At 46.3% G+C, this 24,607-nt stretch overlaps 1 protein-coding gene across 2 annotated transcripts in view; it reads right to left on the reverse strand.

The window, feature by feature from the left end:
- Positions 1 to 246: 246 nt before the first annotated feature.
- The window catches only part of lzts2a (leucine zipper, putative tumor suppressor 2a), a 102,956-nt gene continuing 78,595 nt past the window's right edge, over positions 247 to 24,607 (reverse strand). Inside the window, exons 2-4 of one of the 2 annotated variants that reach the window (XM_059947017.1) lie at positions 21,159 to 21,653; positions 4,459 to 5,310; positions 247 to 3,019 (exon numbers count right to left, since the gene is read on the reverse strand). In XM_059947017.1, coding sequence (XP_059803000.1) covers positions 2,318 to 3,019; positions 4,459 to 5,310; positions 21,159 to 21,617 — 2,013 coding nt within the window. In that variant the 5' untranslated portion in view covers positions 21,618 to 21,653 and the 3' untranslated portion in view covers positions 247 to 2,317. Of the gene's footprint in view, positions 3,020 to 4,458; positions 5,311 to 21,158; positions 21,657 to 24,607 lie in introns of both variants that reach the window. The other variant, XM_059947016.1, reaches the window with a different exon arrangement.

The raw sequence follows: 24,607 nt of genomic DNA on the forward strand, positions 1-24,607 counted from the left end.
ATGGTTGGCTGATGCTGTGTGCATTAATGTGTATGGGTAAACACATTTCTTCTTTCTGGGTAAATTTTGAACAGAATGGAATGCATATCATCATTAATAAAGCAAAGTGGCTGAGTTAGGGAATATCCCATATTATATTGTATTATAATATATTGGGAAATATGTAATATAGATTTTCTCTATACTTTGTGTTATAATGGTTACCAACGTTAATTTTGTTGTGTGCAGCAGACAGACAAAATCCAGACATTTCAAAAGCTTTTATTTAAATCCATGAGACAATCTGGTTCACCCTTTGATTTCTCTGCACCGATAAGGAAAGCCAATGGGCCACACCATGAAGGACCTGAGCTCTGCCCCAGACTGGCAGCCTGCACCGTTTTTACCTTCCGCTGGGCCCCCATGGGCCAATCAGCTGGAATACAATGGAGCTGGCAGCACACAGGGAGATGCACAATTGGGGGCAGTGATTGAAGCAACGGCCTGCAAATTGGGCTCAGGCTTCAGCAACAGAAGGAATAGTGGAGCAGTTTCTGTCTCTTCAGTAGCTTGAGAAAGACAGAATTTTGCAAAGTCACTTTCCTTCAGCCACCGAGCAACGCTACATCCCAGTATTATGCAAAAATGTAGCACACCTGGTTGGGGCAAGAGGTGGACAGGGAGGTTACAGGAGTGAAAATTGGGGTGGGTGGAACTTCCTGCTGAACACAATCTTTTCCTGACGTGAAGTGCACAGGGGTGAAAAGATGGAGGGAAGTCAGGGGAACACACTGAGGGGTCAGCTGTTGAAAGGGTGAGCAGTTCTATACTCCTGGTGTCAACATCTCAAAGCATCTATATTGGGCCTACCACATTGATGCAATCACAACAAAGGCATGCCAGCACCTCGGCTTCATTCGGAATTTGAGGAGATTTGGTATGTCTCAAAAGACTGGCACATTTCCACAGGTGTACCGTGGAGAAAGTTCTGACTGGATCCATCACTGATATGCAGGCACCAATGCATAGGATTGCAAGAGGGCAGAGTGCTGTAGACTCAGCCACCTCCACCTTGGGCAAATCCTCCCACCATCAAGACCATCTTCAAAGGTGGTGACTCAAGAAGGGAGCATTTATCATTAGGGAGCCTCAACATCCTGGACATTCCCTCTTCTCATTACAGGTACAGGAGCCTGAAGACCCAAACTCTGTGTTTTAGAAAGTTTCTTCCCCTCCATCATCAGGCTTTGAACGGTCCATGAATCCACGAACACTGCCCGATAATTCCTCTCTTACAGTATTTATTTTTATTGTATCTTATAGAAAATTGTTATACTGCTACCAAACTTATGTCAGTCAGTGACAATAAACTTGTCATTCCAAATCGCCTTCCCCAATCCTATTCCACTCTTTAACATAGACTCAAGGTCACTGTGATGATGGGTTCCCACCCCAAATGCCCAAACCAGTTTGGCTTAATCCTTGTGGAAAGTGAGGATACTGGTTTTTGAAACCTGACTTTGCATAATATTCACTTTTGGATTGTCCATTATCGTCCACAGCTGTAACACGAACAGGTTGTAAGCAAAGGAATCCTGACAGAAATAAGAGCCCAGATACAAACAGCAAGGACAGAGGATTTGGTATATTAAAATATAAATCTGGCTGAAAAATCCAGTTTCCTTCTATCCAAAATAGTAAAAGGAAATCACCTTCATCATTTCATGCCGTTTTATAAAAGGTGCTCAGAATTGTTTTACAGGAGCACTTCCCAAAATAAAATACATTTTCAAGTTTCTAAGTTTGTAGTTTTTAGTTAGAAGTGCTTCTCAGACAAGTTTCTTTTCCCGATAACAGCTTTTGGTCACAGTTATCTTCACCCGCAGAGCAAACTGGCCAAACTTACTTTAACCTTTCATAGTAAATGTGTAGCAACGGTACTGGTCAATCATTCATAGTAAAGCTCAAAGGCAGTTTTAGTGTATAATGAACCATCTATCATTCCACTGTGTTCTGTTGGTTTTACGTATTATACTGCAAATATTTACTGGGTGTTTGCTCACCAGCGTGGTTGAATTCACCATTTTATTTCATTTTATCCCCCTATATTCACACTGCAAGAGATTGGAAAGAACAGAGTACCTCCAAGAAAGCGACATGTCTGACTGTGGCCCCGAGGAAGATTATGTCAAAACAGTCATAAGTCCCTTTATTACAAATAATAGAAATAAACTAAAACAGTTAGAGAGTTATGATTGTCCATCCTGTCTGCATTATATTTATCTAACACAAAGATTTGGCAAAGGTAGGTGGCTTGTCCTTTATTAAAATCATTACTTTAGATTTCTGTTGCCGCGATCTCCTCAAATCGAATGTCTTCATTTCGCACCTCGAGCTCATCTAATTCCCTGGCTTCCAGTTCCAGACTGAGTTGCCTCATTTCTCGTTCCAGATCCTGGTTCCTCCGGTACATCTGGATGTAGTTGTGTTGGAGCTGTTTCTGGTATCTAATCACCTTCTCCTTCTCCGCCTGCCACGTGCGTCTCTCCACCTCAAAGTTCTGCAGCTGAGTCTCGCTCCTCCTCCTCTCGTACATGAGCTCAGCCCTCAGCTTTTCCATTTGCTGTCTGAGGCTCTGCTGGCTGTCTGAGTTTTGTCGTTGGACCTTGGCCTCGTCACTCTCATACATCAGGAAAGTGTCCTCCCGCTCAGAGTACGGGCCAATCGCATGCCTTGTATTGCCCAGGGCTTCCCTCAGGCCAGTCGTCTCCTGCTCCAGCTTGCCAACCTTCTCCCTCAGAAGCTCGGCCTCGTTCTTCTTACGCTGAAGCTCGTTCTCGCACACCTCCAGCTCCAGGGTCTTCGTGTGGACCGAATCGCGGAACTCGTGAATCTCGTCCTCGTGGTCCTGCAGCTCGGCACGGACCTCACGGAGCTGCGCTTTCAGGGAAAGAATTTCATTACTCTTCATGGCTAGATCAGCCTGGGAGTCTTTAAGCTGTTGCTTCAGTAAGGAAATCTCCCCAGACTTCTGGCAAACCTGGAGTGTGGCAAAACAACAGGAGAAGACATCAGTTTGGTAAATATCCCTTCGAGAAACTCCAAATCACACCACGATCGCCCACCATGACTGCATTTGCTGTGTTCTTTTTGCTTCACTTCCATTTGGGAAAACTAGGTGAAGACTGGAGCCCAGGGGACAGTGATGGATGAGAGTGGGAAAGAGGAGGACCAAGCAGCACTAATGCAATTTATAGCTTACAGAAAAAGGCCAAGAGCTGGGGGAGAAGGATAAAGTAGGGTAGAGATAGTGCAGGATCTAAAAAGAGAACACACTGTATGAAACTGGAGAATTGAATTAGTAAGAGAGAATAACAAGAAAGATAAAAGGATGACTTACAAAGAATGAGAGACAGTATCACAAACACGAGATTCTGCAGTTGCTGGAAATCTTGAGCAACACACACAAAACTTTGGAGGAATTCAACTTCTATGGAGGGGAAAACAGACAGTACAGTGCTTGGCTGATATTTTAGGGCACTTGTACTTTCTCAAAATGCTTTCCAGCAAGGTCTGAGATGGAGTGCCAGAGTTATAAATCTGGTTATATGATCAGTGACAAGGAAGTAAGTTTTTTTATCTTTTAGGAATTTACATTGTTGGCCATCCTTGGGTAATGAACAGAGTCCATTTTTACAGACGTTCAAAAGTTTACTTTGCTTGGGAAAACACACAAAAATCACTCAATACGGAGACATCCAAAGTAGACATAACTGATAAAAAAAGAACAGTAACTAAATGTGAAGAGCGGGGAATGAATGCATGTACTTATGTTGGAATTTAGTAATATGGAAGTTTGTTCATACGCAGGGAAGTCCAAAAGGTGGCTGTTCTCAACAACAGCAGGGTCCGAAATTGTCCTCCCATTCCCCCACCCCACTCATCACTCTTTCCATCACCCCTCACATCTCATTATGATCCTGCCTCACCAACCCTTGCATTTCCCCATCACCCACCCACACCACTCTAATTTCACAGCCCCAGCCACCAGACTGGCTTCCTGGCCATCTCCCTGCAGGGGGAACACCTGAAGCCTGAACCTCCCAGAATAGGTTGCTGATGGCAGACCCATTGCCATGGTGACCTTGCTGATTGTGGGCATCTGCTGGCCTCCCATTTGGGTCCCAGTCACCACAGGCACCTGCCCAGCCTCCAATGGTCCCCACAGTGTCCATGGGCCTCTGCTGGCCTCCCATTTGGGTCCCAGTCACCACAGGCACCTGCCCAGCCTCCAATGGTCCCCACAGTGTCTATGGGCCTCTGCTGGCCTCCCATTTGGGTCCCAGTCACCACAGGCACCTGCCCAGCCTCCAATGGTCCCCACAGTGTCCATGGGCCTCCCATTTGGGACCCTGTGGCCATGGTGACTGCAGGCACTTGCTGACACCCCCATAGCCATGGCAACGAGCACCTGCCTACCTCCCACTTGGTCTCCTCCAGCCGTGGGCCCAGCTCAGTCTGCTCCTTCTCGATGGAAGCACACTTCTTCTCAAGGAGCTCGCGCTCCTGAAGCAGCTGGGCAAAGTCCTCCTGCAGCTGCTTCTTCTCCTGCTGGAGCTGGCACACCTGGAGCTGCAGCACCTGCTGCACCCGCTGGGCCCGCTGGGCGCTCTGCCGCAGCCTGCTGGCGCAGCTCTGACGCAGCTCCTCCGCCTCCTGCTCGTAGCGCCGCTGCTTCTCCTCGTAGATCTGGCACAGGGCCGCCTCGTTCTCCTCCAAGCTCTCCCGCAGCTGCCGCAGCTCAGCCTCCCTCTCCCGCAATCTCTCCTCGAGCTCGCGGACCCCCAGCTCCTGCTCGCCGTCTGACAGCAGGGGACAGCGGCCGCTCAGCGAGGCCGAGCTCTTGCTGGAGGACGAGCGGCCACTGTCCGAGTTGGAAAGTCCATTCAGCGAGGCGGCGCCCCTCCCGTTCAGGCTCTGCTGTCCCCCCGGCCCCTCGAGGTTGATGTGGCCCGTGGAGCAGCTCACTGCTTCCAGCTGCTGGCTTCCGCCCGTGCTGTAGGTGGGCAGGCTGGACAGGGAGTTCCGGCCAGAGTCCGACAGTGTTCCCGACTGCGCGCTGCTCCGGGAACAACCGCAGCTCTGCAGTGAGTTGTGCTTCTCGGCACAGCTGATGGACCCCAGGGAGTTACCATTGAAGACAATGTTCAGGCTCCCTTGGCTGTCTGACAATCCATTGATGGTTCGGGGAACGAAGTACTGGACAGAGCTCCTGTTCTTGGGCATGACCGGCTTGAACGCTGTCGGCCTGATCAAGTTCTTCTCAATGTTCTGAAACAGAACCAGACATTAAATCACACTGGGAAATGCCATGAGACAGGTGAAAATAGGTTCAGGGACAGTTTTAAATATAAAGATAAGCTTCATTTGTCAACACGTACATCAAAACATTGAAACTTGTAGCGAAATGCATTGTCAGCACCAATGATCATTGGGACAGCTGGTAATCATTGCCATGGTTCCAATGCCAACTTAACACATGCATAGCTTATTAACACTAACCTGTACAACTTGAGAAAGTGGGAGGAAACCAGGACACTCATGGGGAGAATGTAGAGAGACTGGTGGCACTAAACCTGGTTCATTCGGCTACTATACTATCATCTGTTACCTTACATCCACCAGGCTTCTGAACCAGTGTGGATAACCTCATTTACCAGTGTCCTCAACTGACTCTGCGACCTACAGAATCACTCTTGTGCTCACAGTATTATTTTTATTTGTACAATTTGTCAGACTTAATTTATAAGATTTCATAATGTTTTGTTTTTTTCTGTAAATGTTTGCACAAAAGCATATCTGAAATTAGCATAAGGTAACATGCATGTACTTTAATCTCATGTACAGCAAAAAAACAGGCCCTTCAGCCCACAATGTCTTACCTGATCCATTCCCTGCACCTTCATGTCTCTACTTAAATGGCTCCTAAACACCACCATCATAACTGCTTCTACCACTCCCCTGGCAGCACACCGCAGGCACCGAACATTCCCTGTGCAACTGAACATCTCCTTTAAACTGGGAGGAGGTACAGGAGTCTGAAGACCCACATTCAATGATTCACAAACAGCTTCTTCCTCTCCACTGACACATTTCTGAACGGCCCAAAACCCAGGAGCATTGCTTCATTATTCCTTTTTGTACACCTTTATTGCTTCTGTAATTTACAGTAATTTGACGTCTTTGTGCTGTGCCGCTGCCACAACGCAACACACTTGATGTGCTACAAGACTTCAGGTTCTCCTCACACCTTCGATGCACCTCCTCTAGCATTTGATATTACCACCCTGCATAAAGAAGCCTCCAACTGACTGTCCTGTGTAGGCCTCACATAATTTAACTAACTTCTATTACGATTTCTTTCGACCTTTGACTTTCCAGAGAAAACAACTCATTTTCTCTAATCTCTCCTTTAACATGCAGACTATCGTTATTAGAGACACAGTGCAGAATAGGCCCTTCTGGCCCTCAAGCTGTGCTGCCAGTAACCCCCTGATTTAACCCTAGCCTAATCACGAGACAATGTATAATGGCCGATTAATCTACTGACCAGTATGTTTTTGGACTATGGATGGAAACTGGAGCACCTGGAGGAGACCCATGCATTCCACTGGGAGAACATAAAAACTCCTTACAACGGACTCCAATAGCATCACGCTAACTGCTACGCTACTGTGGTGCCCATTCCAGGCAGCATCCTAGAAAACCCCTTCTGTACCCTTTCCAAAGCTTCCACAGCCTTCTGTATGGAATGACTGGAATTACACACAACATTCCAAGAGCGGCCTAACCGAAGTTTTATAAAGCTGCGACAGGAATTCCGGGCTCGTACTCGGTGGTGCAACCAATGAAGGTAAGTGTGTCACACCCCTTCTTTATCACTCTGTCTCCACGTGGGGTCAGCTTTCATTTCTATAGTGCTCCAGGACACTGCCCAGAGAAAACCCGCAGATGCTGGAAATCCGAGCAACACACATAAAGTGCAGGAGGAACCCAGCAGGCCGGGCAGCGACTGGAAAAGAGTAAACAGTCGGCATTTGGGGCCGAGACCCTTCGGCAGCACTGCAGAATAAAAGATGAGAGGTCAGAGCAAGAAGGTGGGGGGAGGGGAGGAAGAAATACAAGATACTAGGTGATGGGTGAAACCATGGGGGGGGTGAAGTGAAGAGCTGGGGAGTCAATTAGTGAAAGAGATACAGGGCTGGAGAAGGGGGAATCTGACAGGAGAGCGTGGAAGAAAGGGAAAGGGGAGGAGCATCAGAGGGAGGTGATGGGCAGTTAAGGAGATGAGGGGAGAGAGGGAAATGGGATTGGGGAGGGCGAAGAGGGAGGGGGAGAGAGGGGGCAACAGACTATGGGTTCCTCTATTGCTGTAATGAGGATTGGGGAGAGGGGAGGGGGAGACGGAGGAGAGGGAGAGAAAGAGGGAAATGGGATTGGGGAGGGGGAGGGGGAGAGGGAAATGGGATTGGGGAGGGGAGGGAGGGAGAGGGAGAGGGAAATGGGATTGGGGAGGGGGAGGGAGGGGGAGGGAGGGAGAGGGAGAGGGAAATGGGATTGGGGAGGGGGAGAGGGAGGAGGGGGAGGGAGGGGGGAGAGGGAGGCGACAGACTATGGGTTTCTCTATTGTAATGAGGATTGGGGAGGAGGGAGGGGGAGGGAGAGGGAAATGGGATTGGGGAGGGAGGGGGAGAGGGAGGAGGGGGAGGGAGAGGGGGAAGAGGGAGGCGACAGTATGGGTTTCTCTATTGCTGTAATGAGGATTGGGGAGGGGGAGGGAGAGGGAGAGGGAAATGGGATTGGGGAGGGGGAGGGAGAGGGGGAGAGGGAGGCGACAGACGGTTTCTCTATTGCTGTAATGAGGATTGGGGGGGAGGGAGAGGGAAATGGGATTGGGGAGGGGGATAGGGAGGAGGGGGAGTGAGAGGGGGGGAGGCGACAGACTATGGGTTTCTCTATTGCTGTAATGAGGATTGGGGAGGGGGAGATGGAGGAGAGGGAGAGGGAAATGGGATTGGGGAGGGAGGGGGAGAGGGAGGAGGGGGAGGGAGAGGGGGGAAGAGGGAGGCGACAGTGTGGGTTTCTCTATTGCTGTAATGAGGATTGGGGAGGGGGGAGGGAGAGGGAAATGGGATTGGGAAGGGGAAGGGGGGAGAGGGAAATGGGATGGGGGGAGGGAGAGGGAAATGGGATTGGGGGAGGGAGAGGGAAATGGGATTGGGGAGGGAGAGGGAAATGGGATTGGGGAGGGGGAGGGAGAGGGGGGAGAGGGAGGCGACAGACTGGGTTTCTCTATTGCTGTAATGAGGATTGGGGGGGAGGGAGAGGGAAATGGGATTGGGGAGGGGAAGGAGGGAGAGGGAAATGGGATCGGGGAGGGGGAGGGAGAGGGAAATGGGATTGGGGAGGGGGAGGGAGAGGGGGGAGAGGGAGGCGACAGACTGGGTTTCTCTATTGCTGTAATGAGGATTGGGGAGGGGGAGGGAGAGGGAAATGGGATTGGGGAGGGGGATAGGGAGCAGGGGGAGTGAGAGGGGGGCAGACTATGGGTTTCTCTATTGCTGTAATGAGGATTGGGGGGAGGGAGAGGGAAATGGGATTGGGGAGGGGAAGGAGGGAGAGGGAAATGGGATTGGGGAGGGGGAGGGAGAGGGAAATGGGATTGGGGAGGGGGATAGGGAGCAGGGGGAGTGAGAGGGGGGAAGAGGGAGGCAGACTATGGGTTTCTCTATTGCTGTAATGAGGATTGGGGAGGGGGGAGGGGGAGATGGAGGAGAGGGAGAGGGAAATGGGATTGGGGAGGGGAGGAGGGAAATGGGATTGGGGAGGGGGAGGGGGAGAGGGAAATGGGATTGGGGAGGGGGAGGGGGAGATGGAGGAGAGGGAGAGGGGATTGGGGAGGGGGAGGAGGGAGAGGGAAATGGGATGGGGAGGGGGAGAGGGAAATGGGATTGGGGAGGGGAAGGGGGGAGAGGGAAATGGGATTGGGGAGGGGAAGGGGGGAGAGGGAAATGGGATTGGGGAGGGGGAGTTAGAGGGGGAGAGGGAGAGAGGGGGCCACAGACTATGGGTTCCTCTATTGCCGTAATGAGGCCACACTCAGGTTGGAGGATTCAATCTTTTTTCTCCAGTTCGGCCGAAGGGTCTCACCCTGAAACATCAACTGCTTACTCTTTTCCGTAGATGCTGCCTGGACTCTTGAGTTCCTCCAGCATTTTCTGTGTGTTCCTGGGACACTGCTCAGCTTTTATAGAAACATAGAAAACCAACAGCACAACACAGGCCCTTTGGCCCACAATACTATGCCAAACATCTCCTTACCTTAGAAATTACCTAGGGTTACTCATAGCCCTCTATTTTTCTGAGCTCCATGTACCTGTCCAGGAGTCTCTTAAAATACCCTATCGTATCTGCCTCCACCACCGTTGTCTCTGCCCATTCCATGCACTCACCACTCTCCGAGTAAAAAACTTACCCCTGACATCTCCTCTGTACCTACTTCCACGCACTTTAAAACTGTGCCCTCTTGTGCTAGATGGAAAAAGCCTCTGACCATCCACACAATCAATGCCTCTCATCATCTTATATACCTGTAGCAAGACAGGCTTGCATCAGCCAATATGCACCCAGATTTGTACAAATTGCACACAGCGTGTCCACAAACTGCCACAAAGGTTGTCCATGAGCTGAGATATTGATTGTGAGGAAAGCAGGAAAAAAATCCTCTGCTTTTCCTGCAAATAACACTACTGAACTTTTGACAAGCATACACATGTCAGGGCAGGGCAAGTTTCAGGCTAGCAACCCATCTGAAAGCTGGTACCCTTGGCAGTGCTGCACCGACTTTGTTCTGAATATCGTTGATCACAGTAGCTGGCGTGAGACTTGAACTAACAACCTTCAGACTCAGTGACAAGCAGGTCATCTCGCTGAGCCATGACTAGATCTGAGGAAAGGTGATGATGTGGTCAACAGACACAGCTTAAACGGCATGGCAATAATAATTTACATCTCTCATTTATCCATAGCAAAGCTTTGGTAATGTTTCCTCAAGCAGTCCGTTCTACTTAACACCCAGAGGGACATGGCTCTCTATATATATAGAGAGAGAGAGAGAGGTGATTTCAGTGTTGGCAACCAATCTGCAGCTGATTAAAGTCATGATGGGTCACAGGGAGAACGTATAAACTCTGTGCAGACAGCACCAGAGATCAGGATCGAATCCATGTCGCTGGATCACCACCCTCCATCTGGCCCTCATCCACCTGGGCAAAAAAGACACACACATTCGAGAGCTGTTCATAGATTTCAGTTCAGCATTCAACACAATCATCCCTCAGAGACTGATTGGAAAGCTGAGCCTACTGGGCCTGAACACCTCCCTCTGCAACTGGATCCTAGACTTCCTGACTGGGAGATCTCAGTCAGTCTGGATTGGGAGCAGCATCTCCAACACCATCACACTGAGCACGGGGGCCCCCCAGGGCTGTGTGCTCAGTCCACTGCTGTTCACTCTGCTGACCCACGACTGTGCTGCAACACACAGCTCGAACCACATCATCAAGTTCGCCGATGACACGACCGTGGTGCGTCTCATCAGCAAGAACAACGAGTCAGCTTACAGAGAGGAGGTGCAGCGGCTAACGGACTTGTGCAGAGCCAACAACCTGTCTCTGAATGTGAACAAAACAAAAGAGATGGTTATTGTTGACTTCAGGAGGGCACAGAATGACCAGTCCCCACTGAACATCGACGGCTCCTCGGTAGAGATCGTAAAGAGCACCAAATTTCTTGGTGTTCACCTGACAGAGAATCTCACCTGGTCCCTCAACACTAGCTCCATAGCCAAGAAAGCCCAGAAGTGTCTCTACTTTCTGCAAAGGCGGAGAAAAGTCCATCTCCCACCCCTTATCCTCACCACGTTCTACAGAGGATGTATTGAGAGCATCCTGAGCAGCTGTATCACTGCCTGGTTTGGGAATTGCACCATCTCGGATCGCAAGACCCTGCAACAGACAGTGAGGTCAGCTAAGATCATTAGTGTTTCTCTTCCTGCTATTACAGACATTTACACCACACACTGCACCTGCAAAGCTAACAGCATTATGAAGGACCCCATGCACCCCTCATACAAACTCTTCTCCCTCCTGTCATCTGGCAAAAGGCACCGAAGCATTCAGGCTCTCACGACCAGACTATGTAAGTTTCTTCCCCCAAACCATCAGACTCCTCAATACTCGGAGTCTAGACTGACATTGTAATGCGTCCTCTACCGTGCCTATTGTCTTGTTTATTAATTATTGTACTTCCCTGCACTGTTTTGTGCACTTTATGTAGTCCTGTGCAGGTCTGTAGTCTACAGCAGTTTTTATGTTGTTTTACATAGTCTAGTGTAGCCTTGTGCTGTCTCACATAGTCTAGTGCAGTTTTGTGTTGTTTCATGTAGCACCAGGGTCCTGGAGGAATGTTGTTTCATTTTTACTGTGTACTGTACCAGCAGTTTATGGTCGAAATGACAATAGAAGTAACTTGAACTTGAAGCAGCAGCACCATCTGCTCCGACACCTGTGCGTTGTTCGTTTTTAAACTGATCAAACTTACAGAAATAGTACACGGACAGGAGAGCTTCAAGCAGCTTCTCTTTGGTGGGTTAGGATTAAGGTTTACTGTATCCATAGAACTAATCCATTGTGGGCTCCAATACACAGGATTACAAGTATCAGCAGAGGCATGTGAGCTGTGTCAGCTCCATCACGGGCACTAGCCTCCCCACCATCTTCAAAGGGTGATGCCTCCAGAAGGTGGCATCCGTCATTAAGGATAATCACCATGTGGGACACGCCGCCTTCTCATTACTAACACCAGGGAGCCTAACACAGCCACTTGCAATGTTTAGGAACAGCTTCTTCCCCTCCACCAGCAGATTTCTGAACTGTTCATGAACACGCAGTCTCTCTCCCTTTATTATTCTGACTAACAGCAACTTTTTTTATATCTTGCACTGTACTGTTGTTTTGTGGCAGCAAATGTTTTGATACACGTCAATGACAATAACCTGATTCTGACTCTAACCCGTTCCCAGTGGCAGAGACTCCGTAAACCACTTGGAGCTCAGCACAACGTGACCCTGGAAACCCAGTGTCAGTGAAGAGCCACGATGTGACAACCATCTAACTTACTCCTAGATCAATCTAACTCTTCCCTCCCATGTTGCCCTTTATTTGCCTTTCATCCACATGTCCAAGAGCCTCTTAAATGTTGTTAACATTTGTGCCTCTATCACCACAACAGCACCTACCACTCTCTGTGTAAAAAGCCCACCTCTGAATTATGCCCTTTGTATTAGCCATTTCTGCCCTGGGAAAAAGGTCCACTCTGTCAAAGCCTTTTCTCATCTTACACAGCACACCTGTATCAAGTCGCCTCTTGTCCTCCTTCACTCCAAAGAATACGGTACTGGGGCAGTGTAACGGTTTGCACGCTATTATAGCTCAGAGTGTTGGGGTTCAGAGGTCTGTCCTGACGTCATCTGTACATCCTCCCCATGGAATGCGTGGGCTTTCTTCACAGTTCAAAGATTTACCAGTTTGTTGGTGACTTGGTCTTTGAGCCTACCCTGACCATGTACAAACACACAAAACAGTGGTGCAGCTCGAAGAGCCGGAAAGGCCTATTCTCCACTGCATCTCGAAATAAGTAAATAAATAAATGACAAACAGAAAAGCCTTCACTTACGTAACCTTGCCTCATAGTCCAGGCAGAGTCATGGGAAACCTTCTCTGCAGCCTCTCCACATCCTTCCGATAATAAGGCGATAAGGACTGAACACTATGTTCCAGGTGTGCTCCAACCAGAGCTTAAGAGGGCTGCAACAATGCTCGTGGCTCCTGAACTTAATCCCCTGGCTAATAAAGTCCAACAAACCAGCCGTTTCTTAGCTGCCTATCAACTTGCATTGGCAACTTTGAGAGATTTGAGAGATGTGGCCCCAAAAATCCCTCTGTTTCTCTACACTGCGAAGAATTCAGCCATTAACCCTGTACTTTCAAGTTCAATGTTTGTTTTGCATGTACCCTACCCGTACTCCTTCAGGACGTGAAAGGAAACCGGAGTGCTCACGCAGTCCCAGACAGAACGTGCCAATTCCACGAAGAAGTCAGAATCAAACGTGGCTCCTTTCATTCAAAAGCACCTGCTGCAATTAAGCATCTTCCCTGTTCTGGGAGCAGACTTTTGTATTGTGTTAAGTAGGTCAGAGCTCGAACTGCTTCCATAGGCTAGTCTAGCCCTGCACTGAGCAATTTAAACCAATACCATTCTATCACAAGGCTGCATTAACACTGACACTTCTGGCATCACTAAATGACTGGATAAGGACAGAATGAGAATAAATTTATTTGCTTTGCTTGTCAAATGTACATCGAGACAATGAAACATGCAGTGAAATGTTTTGTTTTAGTGTCGGCGACCAACAAAGCCCAAAGATGTGCTTGGTCAGCCCGCAGGAGTCCACACAAGTTGATAAGGAGTGTTAGCGGGTTGAGCTGAGGAGCCGCAGGGTAATGTTGCAGCTCTAAAAATTCTTGGTTAGACCACACTTGGAATATTGCATTCAGTTCTGATCACCTCACTGTGGAGAGGGTGTGGGAACTGTAGAAAGGGTGCAGAGGAGATTCACCAGGATGCAGACGGGATTAGAGAGCGTGTCAACAACTTACTAAACCCTAACCCATACGACTTCCAGGAAAATGTAGGAGGAAACCAGAGCATCTGGAGGAAATCCACACAGTCATAGGGAGAACGTACATACTCCATAGAGACAGCGGCAGGAATTGAACACGGACCTCCCGATTTCATATGCTAATCGCTAAGCTACTATGATTCGGCAGAAGATTTACAGGCTATGAAGGAGTTAATGATACAACATTCACAGAAAGCTGTTAGTCCCAACTGATTAAATGCAACAACAAGCATTTAGCCAATAAATTCATCACTTTCCAAAGAATTAGCCCCTGGAAAATCAATCTGAAGTCATGATAATTACAAGCACTTTGAGAATTCAACAAACTCTGGGAAAGAAATGGGTGACAATTAATTTATTAACTCAAGAGATTTTCCAAATGCTGGAAACTTGAGCAACACACACAAAATGCTGGAGGAACTCAGTAAGCTGGGCAGCATCTATGGTGGGGAATAAACAGTTGATCTTTTGGGCCAAGACCTAACAATTAAGATCATTGTTCAATTAGCTACAACAAATATGTGGGGGGAGAGAGGGGTTTGGGAGGGAGAGAGTGGGGATGGATTTTTTTTTAAAGAACATTATAATAGCCTCAGGGGTCTTTTGGTTGTGTTTGAATCTGCACCTCTTGAAAGAGCAGCCTTTATAATTCTCTTCTAAACATTGCTGGCACTCGATCATTTTAACAAAATGCTCATGGGTCGTGTAACATGTTGGAGTTAATATTAACTCCAAAATATTAATAATATTATTAAGTGAAAAATTGGATATGGGAACTTTTAAAGATTAAATTGTACTGCATTCATGGTAAACATCTGTTTTTCACGGACTGGAGCAGCCCTGAAGTCTCATTGTTTTGAGCAATGACAAAATGGTTCTATTCTTTTAACATACACGCTCTTGTTTTTGATAACCCTGCCTATCTACCTCTTAACATTTTTATAGGACTCTCATCAGGTTATCCCTCAGCTTCCTGTGCCAAAGGGAAACCAAAGCCAGCCTATCGAATCTCTCCCCGTAACCAAATGCAACCAGTGTTTCATATATAGTTGCAACATGGTGTCCCAACTTTTATATTCTACGTTGTAACCTATGAACGCAAGCATACTTTTACCTTTTTAAAAAGCCTGTCTACCTGTCTTGACTTCATTTAATTGGGCTGAAATACAGGAGTGCAAAATATGAGGAGCTCGCAAGCCTGCTCTGCATTTAAGTGTCAATGCCTCTCCACATCCTCGACAGATCCCACATCTTCTGAATCATATTGCCCAGAGTTTTAACCAATCTCATTTTCTCCTCCAAGGAAGAGGATTCCAACCTTCTTTAGAGATTTCTCTTCACCTCCACTCTAAATGGTAGACCATTTATGCTGCCACCAAGCTCCTTATCTCTGTGTTCCTGGCAGTATTAGTGGCACTCATTTTGACAGTCCTTTACACTCCTAAATTCATCCTTCCTCTAATTCTTCTAAACTCTGGCTTTGTCAATCACCCTTAATAATATAAGCCTCTCGTGTGTCAGGAATCAACGAAGGGAAATACATTACATTGATTTCAAAGTCTTCATTGGATACAGCCATCAAAAAAGAACAGTTTCAATAGCCCACTCTACAATTCATGTAAAATTAGATACAAACCAGTATACTTTGTAATACTTACGCAATGGATTTACGATCCACATATAAGATTAATCTTCTTATTGCATTAATAAGAAAAATAAATTGAGATTTGTGTAGTGAGTGCAGTTGAGAGCTTGAAGCGAAGATTCTCTTGTTGTACCGTATGGCTCTGTGAAATTTTCCAAGTGTAATTATTTTTTGGCCACAAACTAGGCAAAGGACAATGGCAGTTTATCTGGTAGTCCCAGCTCCCCAAGATTATTCCAATGTCCAGTACTGAATCAGACATTATGGCATTTGAGCTGTGCCTGGCCACAGAATCATGGGTAAAGACAGTAGAGTAGCGGCTAAGCACGTACCCCTGAGGTGCACCAATGGCGACTGTCAGTGAGGTGATGTTATTTCTAATCTGCACACATTGTGGCCTCCCGGTGAGAAAGTCCAGGATCCAGTTGCGGAGGGAGGTATGGAAGCCCACCCAGCTTGTTGATTAGAACTGAGGGTATGTTTGTGTTGAACACTGAGCTGTAGAGTCAATAAGCAGCAGCCTGATGCAGGTACGGTATTATAATTGTTCAGGTGAGATTGTATCCGTGGTAGAGCTAGTTGGCATAGGGTCTAGGTCCTTCCTTATGCAGGCGTTGATTCTAGCCATGACCAACATCTCAAACCACTTCATCACAGTAGGTGTGAGTACCTTTGGGCAATAGTCATCGAGGCAGCTCACCCTGTTCTTCTTGGGCACTGGTATGATTGTCACCTACTGAAGCAGGTGGGAACTTCTGCCTGCAGCTTGAACACACCCACCAAGTGGGTGACACTGGTTTTCAGAGACCCACCAGGTACGTGATCAGGGCCTGACGCCTTGCAAGGGTCACCCTCTTGAAAGACGTTCTGATGTCGGCATCACAAGGTTACCGAATGCTGCAGGGATTCACTCTGACGTGGTTTCATTCTCCCTTCAAAGCGTGCACAAAAGGGGTTGAGCTCCTCTGGGAGACAGGCATCACTGTCATTCATGACGTTAGGTTTTGCTTTGTAGGAAATAATGGCTTGTAAGCCCTGCCAGAGTGGAGGTGCATTTAATTCCATCTCTATCCTCAACTGCAATTGTTTTATCACACTTAAAATAGCCTTCTGTAAGTAACATATGGATCTGGAACACCGATCTTGAATGTGTGGAATTTGAAATTCCTTCGACCCGCATCCCAAAGACATGCCAGTAGCAACTTTATTTCTTCACTAGGTGGGTAGGGAAGTAGTTAATGGGTATGGAGAGAACAGCTTATAGGGATATACATAGGAGGAAAGGGATCAATACAATGGCTCAGTGAGCTGGTGTAGGCCTGATGGGCTGAATACCCTCTTTTTCAGCAGTACAGGAACAAGAGAATTTAAAGTCACTCAGGATTCAAAGCCTGGATAACATTTTCATAAGAGAGAGGAGCAGAATTAGGCCATTCAGCCCATCGAGTCAGCTCCTCCACTTCATAATGGTGTATCCAATGCCCTCTTATTTTCCCACCATCTCTCCATGACCTTTCACCCTGACTAGTGAAGAACCTATCAACCTCCACCTTAAATGTAGCCAGTGATCTGACCTCCACAGCATCTGTGGCATACGAATTCCCCAGATTCACCACCCTCTTGCTAAAGAAATTCCTCATCTCTGTTCTAAATGGCTGTCCCTCTATTTTGAGGCTGTGCCCTGTTGTCTTCTAGATTCTAGACTTCCCCTACCAAAGGAAATATCCTCTTCACATCCGCTCTATCTAGGCCTTACAACATTCAATAGGTTTCAATGAGATCACCCCTCATTCTTCTAAATTCCAGCTAGTACAGGCTCATAGCCTTCAATCACTGCTCATATGATGACCCTTTTGTTCCCAGAATCATTCTCGTGAGCCTCCTCTGAACCCTCTCCAATGTCAGCATATTCTTTCTTAAATAAGGGGCGCAAATCTGCTCACAATACTCTTAAGTGAGAACTCACCGTTACTTTTTTGCATCCTTGCTCTTACTGTATATTCTTGTCCTCTTGAAATGAATGCGGACATTGCTTCACCCTCCTCACCACCAATTCAATCTGCAAATTAACCTTTAGGGAATCCTGCACAAGGACTCCCAAATTCCTTTGCACCTTGGAATTCTGAATTTCCTCTCCATTCATAAAATAGTCTATGCTTTTATTCCTCCTAGCAAAGTGCACAGCCATACACTCTGAAACGGTATTCCGTTTGCCACTACTTTGCCCATTCTCCTAATCTGTCTCAGTCCTTCTGCAGCCTCTCTGCTTCCTCAACACTACCTGCCCCTCCACCTACCGTCGTATCGTCTGGAAACCTGGCAACAAAGCCATCAACTTCATCACCCAAATCATTGACATACAATGTAAAAAGCGGTCCCAACATAGTCCCCTGTGAAACAGCACAGGCAGCCAAAATCAAAAGGATCCCTTTATTCCCACTCCTTGCCTCCATTGCAATCAGCCAATGCTCTATCCACGCTAGTATCTTTCCTGTAATGCCCTGGTACTCGTGAGACCACAATTGGAGTATTGTGTACGGCTTTGAGCTCCTTATTTTAGAAAGGATATACTGACACTGGAGAGGGTTCAGAGAAGATTCACGAGAATGATTCCGGGAATGAGAGGGTTATCGTATGAGGAACATCTGGCAGCTCTTGGGCTGTATTCCCTGGAATTCAGGAGAACGATGGGGGATCTCATAGAAACATTCTGAATGTTAAAAGGCCTGAACAGATTAGATATGTCAAAGTTATCTCCCTTGATTGGGGAGTCTAGGACAAGAGGGCATGACTTCAAGATTGACGTACGTCCATTTAGAACAGAGATGCGGAGAAATTACTTTAGTCAGAGGATGGTAAATCTGTGGAACTTGTTGCCATGAGTGGCTGTGGAGGCCGTCAGTGGGTGTATTTAAGGCAGAGATAGATAGGTTCTTGATTAGCCAGGGCATCAAAGAAAGCAGGGGAGTGAGGATGACTGGAAGAATTGGATCAGCCCATGATTGAATGGCGGAGCTGACTCAATGGGCCGAATAGCCTCCTTCTTGTTTATCAGCCTCATGTGGGGCTTACTGGCCTATAATTTACTTTCTTCTGTCTCCCTCCTTAAAGATTGGTTAGACATTTGCAATTTTCCATTCCTCTAGAACCATGCTAGACTCCACTGATTCTTAAAAAAATCATTACAAATACCTCCACGATCTCTTTAGCTACTCCTTTAGAACCCAGGGCTGTGGTCCATCAGGTCCAGGTGACTTATCTGCCTTTAGACCTTTCAGTTTCCCAAGCCCCTTGAGACTCTCGAACTTCTGGCATACTACTAGTGACTTCCACAGTGAAACCTATACTTATTCAGCTCATTCATCGTTTCCTTGTCCCTCATTACTATCCTTCCAGCATCATTTTCCAGTGGTCCAGTATTTACTCTCGCCTCTCTTTTACTCTTTATATATCTGAAAAACATTTCAGATATTATTAGCTGGCTTGCCTTCATATTTCATCATTTTTAGTCGCTTTCTGTGATTTTTTTAAAAAACTGCCTTACTTCTCTAATTTCCCACTAATTTTTGCTTTATTATAGGCCCTCTCTTTTGCTTTTAAGTTGGCTTTGACTTCCCTTGTTAGCCACAGTTGTGTCTTTAGAATACTGCCTCTTTTTTGGGATATATTTATCCTGTGTCTTCCAAATTGCTCCTAGAAATTCCAGCCATAGCTGTTCTGCCATCATTTCCAAGATGGGTTACAGTCAGGCCCATTTCTTGAATACATGGCTCCTCAAATTTTTTCACATTGCACAATGTTTATGTGCTGCCATCTATCAAAATAGGTTGCTGAGCACAGCTGGGTTCTTATTGCATCAATTGTCATATTTGTGACACAGCTTCTGAGTTTTGTAAATGCATAACTTGGGACGACATGGGGGTGTGTAGGCTTCTAATGCCTGGACAAGACGTCATCTGCAATGTTTCAACTGTATGGGCCACCCAGTTACTTCAAATGCAAGGGCCCATTTTGCAGATACGTAAAGGGGACATGCAATCCATAGAGCCTGGCACAGGAAAAGTGGTGCTGCCGAGATACATTAAAAACTTGCTTCACTGTAGTTCCCCGTGTGGGTCTCCAACTTCACCCACAACATCCGACGGCATTCCTAAACCTAGCTGGACACAACATCTCAGCCAACGTTCCCCCAATGCTCGAACACTCTCTCTTCTCCTCCCACTGGGCAGAAGATACAAAAGTCTGAAAGCATGTACCATCAGGCTCAAAGACAGCTTCTATTCCACTGTTATAAGACTGTTAAATAGTTCCCAAGTTTCACTCTTGAGCTAGTATGATAATATCGACAAAGAACCTCACTACCTACCTTGTTACAGCCTTGCACCATATTTGTCCAGTGCTCAGCACTTTCTCTATAACTGCAACACTACATTCTCCACTCTGTTACTGTTATCCTTTTGTGCCACCTCAATATACTTCTGCCATGGTCCAAATCCATGGTTCCCCATAAGTGATTGCACAAGTCAGTAGGGTGGTGAAGAAGGCATATGGCATGCTTAAACACGAGAAATTCTGCAGATACTGGAAATCCAAAGCATCACACACAAAATGCTGAGTGAACTCAGCAGGTCAGGCAGCGTCTACAGAAAATAATTCACAGTCGCTGGTTCAGGCTGAGGACCTTCATTGGGGCAGGCATACTTACCTTTATTACCTGAGGCACTGAATACAAGAGTCAGGAAGTTATGTTGCAATTTTATAAAACTCTGGTTAGGCCACATCTGGAGTACGACATTCAATTCTGGTCATCTCATTATAGGAAGGGTGTGGAGGGTATGGAGTGGGTGAAGACAAGGCTTCCCAGGTTGCTGCCTGGATTAGGAGGCACATACAAAGGTTGGACAAACTACGGTTGATTTCTCTGGATCACCAGTGGCCGAGGGGAGACCTGATAGACGTTTATAAGATTATGAGAGGCACAGATAGACGACCCAGTCTAATTTCTTTTTTCCAAGGATCAAAATGTCTAATAGAGGGCATGCATTTACGTTGAGAGGTGGAAAGTTAATTCACAGCCAAGGTGCAGGGCAGAGGAGATTTACCAGGATGCTGCCTAGATTAGGGAACATGTCTTATGAGGATAGGTTGAGTGAGCTGGGACTTTCTTTGGAGTGAAGGAGGATGAGGGGAGACTTGATAGAGGTGTATAAGATGATCAGAAACATGGATAGAGTGGACAGCCCGCACCTTTAGCCCAGGATGGAAATGGCTAATACAAAGGAGCAAGAGAGGTGACGATAGAGGTGTATAAAATAAAGAGAGGCACGGATAGAATGAACAAGCAGGATCTCTTTTCTAGGCAGCAATGGCTAATCCTGGAGGACATCCATTTATGGTGATTGGAGGAGAGTTTAGGGGAGGGGGCAGGGGCGTCTGAGGGAGGTTGTTTCAGTGTTGTGATGATTGAGGCTGGTACAACAGGGACATGGATGTGAAAAAATGGAGGCTTGTGTGCTACGTAGGAAGGAAGGGTTAGGTTGATTGTGAAGTATGTTTATATAGGTTGTCACACCAGTGTGGGCCGCAGAGTCTGTACAATACTGTTGTTCTAAAACAAAAATTTTCATGTGATAACAATAAATCAAATAATAGCAAGTGCAAACGCCTGTGGCTGTGAATACATAACACTGCTCACTGTCACGTTTCCAGGGAAGGACCTTCAAGTACTCTTACCTTCTCAAGTTTGCCTGACACCGGTATTATCTTTGGTGGAGGACCCCGAATGTTTCCATTGACCGACTTTCCCTCCTGCACATCCTCGGGATCACTGCAAGGACTGCTGGGTGATTCCATCATAGTCCAGCCTCCGTTGTGCCGGTCATCCTTTAGCTGGGTATAGTTCCCGCTCTGTTTCTTGGTCACCATTCCACCAATGCAGTCCTGAGAGTAGCCATTTTTTAGGTGCCCATCTTGCTGCCTGAAGATGTTCTGGATCTGGTTGGCTTTCCGACACTTACTGCTGTATTCTGTGGCCTTACAGTGTTTGTCATGGTAGTTCCGTCCCGAGACAAGGCTGCCAACACTACCCATGGTGTCTGGTAAGACAGGCGATGATGCAGAAGTTTGCAGGCTCGTCCCACTCTCTGGACCCTGATGCTCAGAAGCTATGGGCATTGCCTGAACCATTGCCATGGTGATGAGCTGTCACAATGTCCACTGTGTCTGGGGCTGCTAGCAACCAGATAAAATAAAGGGAGAGAGAGAGAAAAATAAAATGTAATGAAACACAAAACCTGTAAAATAGATAAAATCTGAGCTTTTCAAAACTTAAAAATAAACCTTGTAGTTATACTGTGAGCAGACATCCCAAAAACTAAATGTAGTGAATCACAAAATGTACAAAACATATAACCTTCAGGCATTTCAAAAAAATTAAAATAAACATATAGATGCAGCTATAAAGATGGCGAGACAGCGGCTATATTTCATTAGGAGTTTGAAGAGATTTGCTTTGACACCTAAAGCACTCGTAAACTTCTATAGATGAAACACGGAGAACATTCTGACAGGCTGCATCACTGTCTGGTATGGGGTGGGGGGGGCTATGCACAGGATCAAAAATTGTTGTACAATTAGTCAGCTCCATTTTCAGTACTAGCCTCCGTAGTATGCAAGATATCTTCAAGAAGTGGTGCCTCAAAAAGGCAGTGTCCATTATTAAGGACCCCCATCACCTGGGACATACCCTCTTCTCATTGCTGCTGTCAGGAAGGAGGTACAGAAGGCACACATTAAGTGATTCAGGAACATCATCTTCCCTTCTGTCATCTGATTTCCTAAATGAACCCATGAACTCTACCTTACTTTATTTTATATTATTTCTGTACTTACACTATTTTAAATTTAAATATTATTGTAACTGATTTATTATTTTTTTCTATATTATCAAGAATTGTGTTGTACTGTTGCTGCTAAGTTAACAAATTTCACAACACATGCTGGTGACACTAAACCTGATTCTGATTTACTAGGTATTTGCTGTGCTGCATACATATAACAAGAACATTCAACAATTATAAGAATAAAGAATTAAATACAAATACACTTAGAGGCTGAAGTATAGATACGGTATGGAATAAAATGTTCATAAATACATCAACACCAAAGTTCGAAGTATTATCAAAGTACATAAATGTCACCGTATACCACCTTGAGATTCATTTCCTTCAGGCATACTCATGAAATCCATTGTAGAATAACCACTATAGTAGAATTAGTGAAAGACCGCATGTATTTACAACCTGTAAGGGGTAACTAACTTACCAGCCCACCTGTCTATTGAAGGGGGCAGAAAGCCAAAGCAGGCACAGACAGTGCCCAACATTAGGACTGGACCTAGGTCTCTGCTGCCGTGATGCAGCAAACCTACCAGCTAGAGCACGCACTGCAAAAAACATCAGCCAAGCTTCGAACGCAACGTGCATCATTAGAATTTGTCCCCGGAACCTCAGACCCCCCCCCCCCTTACTGATCAAGAACCAACCAAGCTCCACTTTAAATACATGTTTTGAGGCTGACTGCAAAGAGTTGAATCTCAAGGTTCTATAATGTATCCATACTTTGATAATAAATGTACTTTGACCTTTGATCATTGACTTGGCCTCCATAGCTGCTTGTGGCAATGAATTCCACAGATTAACCATCCTCTGGTTAAAGAAATTCCTCCTCAACTGTTTTAAAAAGATGTCCTATTCTGAGTCTGTGCCCTCTGGTCCTAGACTCTTCCACTATTGAAGATATCCTCTGAACATCCATTATGTAGACCATTCAATATTCAATGGGTTTCAATGAGATCCCTCCTCATTCATTCCAAACTGCAAATAATCTTAGAAAATGCAAGGCATAAAATAAAAAGGTACATTACTGTTAAAAGGTAAGCAATTGACCAGGAAATACATTGGCTTCAGGGTGACATTTGGTGACATCACATGAATGAGTGATGTAATCAAATTGTGCTGCCTATTGAGTAATGCTGACAAGCTTTACTATAAATAGGTCATTGCCCGGGCTTCACAACAAATGGTCAAAGCTGGTTTACTGGCTAGTTATTTCCACTTTTCCTAAATGAGTTGTTAACATATTACGTCTGTTTGCTTGATAGGGTGGATGTAGGGAGGATGTTTATTCCAGCTAATGGGGTTACAGTTGCAACATGAAGGATCAGATATTCAGTATAGAGATAAGACCACACTTTTTTCACCCCAAGGGCAGTGAATCTTTGTGGTTCTCTACTGAACACTGGCGGGCTCAATCGTTCAGGAAAAAGATAGATTTTTAGATATTAAGGGGTATGAGGTTAAACCAGGGAAGGGGCACTGAAGTAAATGAATTGCTGTGATCTCAACAAAAAGCACTGCTGTTTCTGCTTCTTGCGTTCTCCCATGCACCTCCACGTCCACTCATTCAGAAAAGCCCCACAGCAATAGGAGATGGTGGGATTGAGTAATCAGTTGGAACCTACGGCTCAATGGGCTTGTGTTAATGACATCATGAGCCATTAATTCCATGGGAAAGTGTCACTGTTCGAAAGGCTAAGGGAGCGTGGGGACTGCTAACGTGCTGAGTTCATTGACACCACTATCGCAATACAGACTTACTCTGGAACGTCCCAGCTCCTGACCTGCAGCCAAGAAACCTTGATCAAATCCTTATGGTGTCTGGCTTGAACACAACAGTTTTGTTTGTTTTTGGCTGGTGGTGTCAATCAACTATCTCAATTGGGCTTCAGTCACCTCTACTTTCTTGGAAGTTTGCGCAGAGACGACACGCCACCAAAAACTCTGAGGATCTTCTAGATGCACAGTGGAGAGTAACCCGAGTGGCTGCATCACAGCTTGGAATGAAAACAAGAAACCAAGAAAGTGTACAGAATCTGGTGGATGCAGCCCAGTCCATCACAGACAGACAAATCGTTGCCTACATTTGCATGGAGTGATGGCAGCTTCCATTGTCAAGGATGTGGTGACAGACTAGAACACTGACAATAAATTTATTCTGACCTGGCCCACATATAGAATTCCAGGCGGAAAAAGATGCCCCATGAGATCTCCATATACAATCTCCATCTGGGTTAGGATTGCCCGTTGCTGGGGAATCTGTTTTCTGAATTGTTTTAATCTGTG

This window comes from Hypanus sabinus, chromosome 22 (assembly GCF_030144855.1).
Source record: "Hypanus sabinus isolate sHypSab1 chromosome 22, sHypSab1.hap1, whole genome shotgun sequence".
Classification (NCBI taxonomy): Eukaryota; Metazoa; Chordata; class Chondrichthyes; order Myliobatiformes; family Dasyatidae; genus Hypanus; species Hypanus sabinus.